The following is a 6,784-nucleotide window of genomic DNA, read 5'->3' as shown; positions in this document are numbered from 1 at the left end:
GGGGACCAGGATTTGACATATATCTACTTAAACAGCTAATGGCATAGGCAACGTCTGGTCTAGTGCACACCATAAGGAACATAATAGAACCTATCACATTTGAATATGGAATCTTATTCATCTTTTGCATTTCACTTTCAGATTGAGGGCATTGATTTTTGCTAAGTTGAAAATGGGCAGCCAAGGGAACAGTAGTAGGTTTAGAATTTTCCATAGCAAACTTCTTGAGAACAGATAACAAGTAAGGCTTTTGGTTCAAGAGAATAGAAGATGCTTTTCTATCTCTAGTAATACACATGCCAAGGATCTGTTTAGCATTTCCAAGGTTTTTCATTTCAAAAGTTTTGGAAAGATCATTTTGAAGACAATGGATAAGTTGTAAGCTAGAACTTGCAATTAACATGTCATCAACATATAGTACCAAAAAAATCGGAGTAGTATCAACATATTTGAAATAGAGGCAGTGATCATAATTGCTCCTAGAGAAATTTAAAGACAGCATAAATTCATCAAATTTTTTATTCCATTGACGAGGTGATTGTTTCAAGCCATATAAAGATTTTTTCAGCAAACAAACATGATCCGGTTTGGAAAGGTCAGAAAAACCGAAGGGTTGATTCATGTAAATATTTTCATCCAAGTCACCATGCAAGAACGCAGTTTTAACGTCCATTTGTTTAAGTTCCCAATCATAATAGGCAGTGAGAGCAAGTATAATTCTAACAGTAGTGTACTTAACAACAGGTGAAAAGATTTCATTGTAATCTATGCCTTCTTTTTGTGTGAAGCCCTTAGCAACAAGTCTAGCTTTATATTTTAAGGGATTTTCTTGTTTTATTTTAAACAACCATTTACAATCGACAACGGACACATTTCATTTTTGGGGAACTAGGATCCATGTTTTATTGTCTTTTAGTGATTTCATTTCTTCTTTCATGGCACTAAGCCATTTGTCTTGTCACAGAGCCTCTTCTACACTAGATGGTTCTCCTAGTTCGGTATTTAGGCTTGTGTGAAAATCCCTAAGTTTTGAAGGTATCCTGGTTTGTCTTCTATCCCTATCCCTAGCAAGTTGGTAGTTATCTAGGGGGTTGATTAATGGGTTTGTGTCACCTATGTTTTCAAGGTTTTCTGCATTTTGTTCTTGGTTGTTGTTGTCTAATCCCTCCCCTTCTTGGTTATCCTCTAAGTCTACTTTATTAAAAGTAATTTCGTTTTCTATGGGTTTGGTCTTTTCCAAGCACGGCATCTCATTCTCATTAAACGTAACATCTCTACTAATCAGAACTTTAAAGCCAGGTTGACTCCTAACCCATAGTCTATACCCTTTCACCCCTTCAGGATAACCAATAAAAATACATTTGAGAGATCTAGGTTCAAGTTTATCAACATTTTGATGAACAAAGGCAGAACATCCAAACACACGTAAGCAGGAAATATCAGGCAATTTTCCATTCCACATAAAATCAGGGGTTTTTCCAGATAAAGGCACAGAGGGAGACATATTTATTAAATGAGCAGCAGTTAGGACAGCTTCTCCCCAAAACGTTTTAGGCAATCCAGAACTAATCAATAGGCATCTCACTTTCGTACAAATATCCTAGTTATTATGACGTCGTTCTTGACTTTCAAACTAAGGAAACCGCCAAAGGATCACAATATACTTAGAAAGATTATATATTGGCTTTGTTCTTCTTCTCTGAGCAAATTTTATTTTGAGAATTGTGACTAAAATATGGCACCGATCAATGATCAGGAACAGGGCGCTGGATTTTTCACTTCGTTTGCTTCGACCCTTTCCAGTTTTGGCAACGCCATGTCCAAATCCGTTAATGGGTACTCTCATCATTTTTTACTATGCAAATTCTTTATCCTTTGCTCTATTTTCAAAGGTCCCAAGTTCAGTTCTTGTGTTTCTGTTGTGGGTATTTTGTTTTGTGCTTTTCTGAATTTTATGTTGTTTCTTTAGTTCTTTTATTGTAAACGTGATTGAAGATTCTTGATTTGAGTTCTTGAATAGATGTCTTGGTTCTTGCATACAATTGCTGCCTACTTCATTTAGATGAGACTATCATACTTTGTTTAACATTTTCTTCACTCATACTTTAGTTTTTCCCATCTCTAGCTTGCTAGGTTACCAAGGACTTGAAATCATAAATCCTGATGGAGGCACTGAGGACACTGAGGTTGAAGCTCAAAAAGGAAGATGGAAGCCGGAGGTATTGTAATTCTTTTACTTTATCTTTAGTTTTTGTTCATGTTATGTAGTTGTATTCTTCACCTTGTCAATTATGGAACTTGTGTCGCCATCCCGAGATTTTGCTCGTACCTTTTGGTTAATCCTCAACTATTAGTCTAGATTACCAATCATGCATAATTTACCTATGAATTGTTTGTGGTAGGATCGGGACAGTTATTGGAGAATGATGCAAAACTATATTGGCTCTGATGTCACGTCAATGGTGACACTTCCGGTTCTCATCTTCGAGCCTATGACAATGCTTCAGAAAATGGCAGAGGTTTGTGTTGTCTAAATTCTTAAGCTGATTGCTATATACGATGTTGCGAAATACTCTGATGGGTGTAACTCTGATCACCAGTTGATGGAATACTCGTATCTATTGGACTTGGCTGATGAATGCGAGGATCCACACATGAGATTAGTGTATGCTGGTAATGTGTTCTTTTACAGTAGCTATCTCATGTGGATTCAATCTTTGTTCAACCATTCTGATGAGTTACCCGTGTTTTGTTCAGCCGCTTGGTTTGTGTCTTTATATTTTGCGCTCCAGAGAACATGGAAGCCGTTTAATCCAATTCTTGGTGAGACATATGAGATGGTCAACCATGGTGGCATTACATTTATTGCAGAGCAGGTGATCCATGAAACAGTTACTGTTTGCCATTTCTCTGTCCTCTTGCATCTACGATAAATGGTTGTTAACAAATGATTTTGATATCAGGTTAGTCATCATCCTCCAATGAGTGCAGCTCATGCAGAAAACGAACATTTTGTTTATGATATTACTTCGAAGTTGAAAACCAAATTTTTGGGGAACTCAATTGATATATACCCTGTTGGAAGGTAAAAGTTCTTTTCGCCGTGAACAGTGTTATTACATTATCTTCTTGTATGTTAAATCTCAAGAACCTGAACCGGATATTAGGAAGCTCTCTGTTCCCCTATTCTTCTACCGTCAAAGCTTTTCTACTTGGTCTTGGCCAAAGGCGATCATTCTGATGAATAGAATCTACTTTATAGGTTTCTTTATTACAATCAGATTCAAACATTGAGGATTTATTTTGCTATAATTTCTTGTAATATTTTTATTAAACACTGACTGTGAAACTATGATACTGACTCTATGTATGTTGTGCAGGACAAGGCTGACTCTCAAAAGAGCTGGTGTGGTATTAGATTTGGTTCCTCCTCCCTCAAAAGCTAATAACATTATATTTGGACGAACTTGGGTTGATTCACCCGGTGACATGATCTTGACAAACCTCACCACAGGAGACAAGGTTGTTCTGTATTTCCAACCTTGTGGATGGTTCGGGTATGATTCCATGACTAGCCGCCAATAATGTAATCTTTGTCGAGAACGTGCTTTTTGTCACCAATTTCATCTCTTGATACTCTATGTGCTTGTCTCCAGTGCTGGTCGTTATGAAGTGGATGGATACATATATAATGCTACGGAAGAACCTAAATATTTGATGACTGGGAAGTGGAATGAGTTTATGAGTTACCAGCCTTGTGACGCTGAAGGAGAACCAGAGCCTGGCTCTGAACTTAAAGAGGTTAGAACATGATAGTTTTGGTTACGATTTTTCGTTTGTCTTGATATATGGTTACCATCTTTCAGTTGAACGGTCTCCAAGCCTTTTTCATTTTGGTCTTGGTGCAGGTTTGGAGGGCTGCTGATGCCCCCAAGAACGATAAATTTCAGTATACGCATTTTGCACACAAAATAAACAGCTTCGACACTGCACCTAAGAAGCTACTGCCATCAGATTCTCGTTTGCGTCCAGACCGTTTGGCACTTGAGCATGCGGACCTGTCCAAAGCTGGTCTGGAGAAAACCAGGTCCCTATGTAGGGTGTAACCCTCCAGTGGTATTTCCTTCAAATATATCCTATCAACTATTACACACGATGGAGTACGAAACTCCTCAAAAATACAGGCCGAATACGATGTAGGGTGTAACCCTCCAGTGGTATTTCCTTCAAATATATCCTATCAACTATTACACACGATGGAGTACGAAACTCCTCAAAAATACAGGCCGAATACGCCAACAATTTACAGAAATGAAACTTACAGAGAAATAGAAAGAACTGAACAAGGAAACAGTACTGTTTGAATGTGGCTCAGGGGAAAGAGCCAGATCCGATTTCCGAAGGGACACGGTCACAGATACCGCACCCAAACACACAAGCCGCAACCCTCACGGTTGCTCCACTACCCACGGTACCCAACCACAACTCTCCGATCACAAAGACCGATCACTCTTACTTACCACAAAGCACGTTCTCACACAGAAAATATATCACTGAGATTGAGGGAAGAAAAGTCTGATTTTCTCAAGTTCGGCCGAGAATCAGAAGGGTGAGGAACCTCCGTTTTTATAGGCTAAGGAACATCCGGAGAGAGTCCGTTAGGCGGTTTCTCAAGAGCCATTAAGTTGGCTCTTGATAACCGCCGGAAACGGCAAGGAGAGAGAGAGACCAACGGCTGCATCGGTTTGAAGGGGGGGAGAGAAGAGGAGAGGGAAGCGGCGGAAACCGCAAGGAGGAGAGAGAGATTAGATTAGGGTTTGAGAGTGAGTGTGTATATAAGTATAGACAAACCCGGGTCGGGCTGAGTGGAGCGGGTCGGTACCGGGTGTGGGCCTCCAAGTGGCGGTGGGCTTTAATGTGAGTGGGCCTTTGTATTTGGGCCATAATTTCTAACACCCTACACTAGACAACTTGTTATTTTTGGCTCGTGGCTTCAACATAACGAAATTATCTTTAGGTTGTTGTTTGAAATATCTACTTTTGCAGACTGGAGGAGAGGCAAAGGGCGGAGAAGAGAATGAGGGAGGCCAAGGGTGATGAGTTTAAGGCCAAGTGGTTTGACTTAACAAATGAAATTGCTTCAACACCTTGGGGGGAATTGGAAGTTTATCGATACAATGGCGAATACGGGCACCACCGCGAAGCAGTTGATAATTCAGATAGCATTCGAGAAACAGAAACCAACTCCATAGAGTTCAACCCCTGGAAGTATCACAACCTGCCTAACGCTCAAACCTGAGAGGATTATCATCCAATTCCGATATAGCATGTCTTTGCTGATTCAAGAATTATGACTACTTATGAATAATATTCTATTCTTGGTAGCTTCGATATTTTTAATTCGTTTTCTAAACATCATCCACGGTGATTATTAATTCCAGATTATGGGATGTGATGGTTTAAGGATGGACGTGGTATCAGATTATTTTTAGTGAGACTTGGAATTTGGAGCACATTTGTTGGATACATAAACACAAACATTTACAAATTGGAAGCAGAATATATGGTGATTGCATTCAACATAAGCAGTAATTAATACCCAAAATGTAGAGTGTTGAGCACATTTGATTTGTTAGCAGGCACATACACAAATTAAAAGAAAACCATGAAAGGGGAAAGGGAAGAGAATCAGTTGCTTTTCTTGTCCTAAGCCACATCTCTTTATTAGTGTTTTGGATTTGTAAGTTGATAAAGTCAATGGAGTAGTGGATGGCATGTGCTGTGCCCATCAAGCTTTCTTATCAAACTTGTTTTCTTATCCTAGGATGATCTCACTTGTTCTTCAACTACCATTTTTTTTTCATTAATTGGAAATATAAACAAATTTATTTAAAGTTAATTCTTTATTTTTGTTGTTGCATTCTCATGAGTATATAAAAAATTATAGTGTGAAATAAAAAAAAATTATAAAAAATTCCAAATAGAGTGAGGTGAGGAAAAAGAAAAAAAAAGTATGTAGGAAAAAAAGAAATGTGTGGTAAAATAAGAAAGAAAAAATAAATTATAGTTTTGAATTAATTAAAAATATGAAAACTTATAAGAAAAAAATAAATATGAAGAATGTGTGGGAGAAAAAATTAATTGTAATAGGGTTTATTAAAATCTTGGAAGTTTGTGGGGACAAAAATTATTTAGAACATGGGATAAAAAAAAAAGGAGTAATGGGGTGAGAGAAAAATTATAAAATAATTTAAAAATATTAAAATTACTATTATATATAGGCATTTTTTCTTAAAGAATAAAATGCATAAAAGGAGAAAATGGGATAATAAAAAATTGATACGATTATTAAAATATATTTTATAATAATCTAGATATAGATAGATATGTAAATTGTGGTATTTGTGAGGTAGAATAAGTATCTATACAATTGAGCGACACTTGATTTTCTTCTGACTAACTTTTACTATATTTTCTTGGGTGTAATAACAGAGAAAGGTTTAAATCTAAATATTTAGAAGTAGTAATTTGAAATCATTAATAAATTCATGATTCCTATAAATATTACTAGTATGATAAATGTTAGAGATATAGCATTTGGACGATGAAGCGAGTACGTTTTTCAAATGAAGAATATTTCAATTGCTATCAACGGTCGAGATTAATCACTAGGAAATCTTGACGCTTTCGACCCAAATAAAAATCAAGAAATTTGATCTTGTTTTGCCAAAAATTCGACATCTTCTTTTGTAATTTTTTAATGAAACAAGAAATAAAATGGAGG

At 37.0% G+C, this 6,784-nt stretch overlaps 1 protein-coding gene across 1 annotated transcript; it reads left to right on the top strand.

Moving 5' to 3' along the window:
* On the top strand, window positions 1,646-5,806 carry LOC105161603 (oxysterol-binding protein-related protein 3A-like). The gene is made up of 10 exons (XM_011079342.2): window positions 1,646-1,836; window positions 2,126-2,219; window positions 2,403-2,519; window positions 2,601-2,673; window positions 2,758-2,876; window positions 2,964-3,085; window positions 3,381-3,557; window positions 3,657-3,801; window positions 3,909-4,087; window positions 5,047-5,806. Exons 1-10 carry the CDS (start codon window positions 1,736-1,738, stop codon window positions 5,297-5,299), a joined length of 1,380 nt encoding a protein of 459 aa, XP_011077644.1. The 5' UTR covers window positions 1,646-1,735; the 3' UTR covers window positions 5,300-5,806.

This window comes from Sesamum indicum, linkage group LG5 (assembly GCF_000512975.1).
Source record: "Sesamum indicum cultivar Zhongzhi No. 13 linkage group LG5, S_indicum_v1.0, whole genome shotgun sequence".
Lineage (NCBI taxonomy): Eukaryota > Viridiplantae > Streptophyta > Magnoliopsida > Lamiales > Pedaliaceae > Sesamum > Sesamum indicum.
The sequence above is the reverse complement of the archived record's forward strand: the minus strand, read 5'-3'. Positions and strand labels throughout refer to the sequence as shown.

Excerpts from the sequence above, each read along its gene's own strand:
- LOC105161603 (XM_011079342.2), top strand. The coding sequence starts at position 1,736 with ATGGCACCGATCAATGATCAGGAACAGGGCGCTGGATTTTTCACTTCG. Across the intron at positions 2,877-2,963 it reads TTACATTTATTGCAGAGCAG|GTTAGTCATCATCCTCCAAT; the intron begins GTGATCCATGAA and ends TTTTGATATCAG. Across the intron at positions 3,802-3,908 it reads CTGGCTCTGAACTTAAAGAG|GTTTGGAGGGCTGCTGATGC; the intron begins GTTAGAACATGA and ends GTCTTGGTGCAG.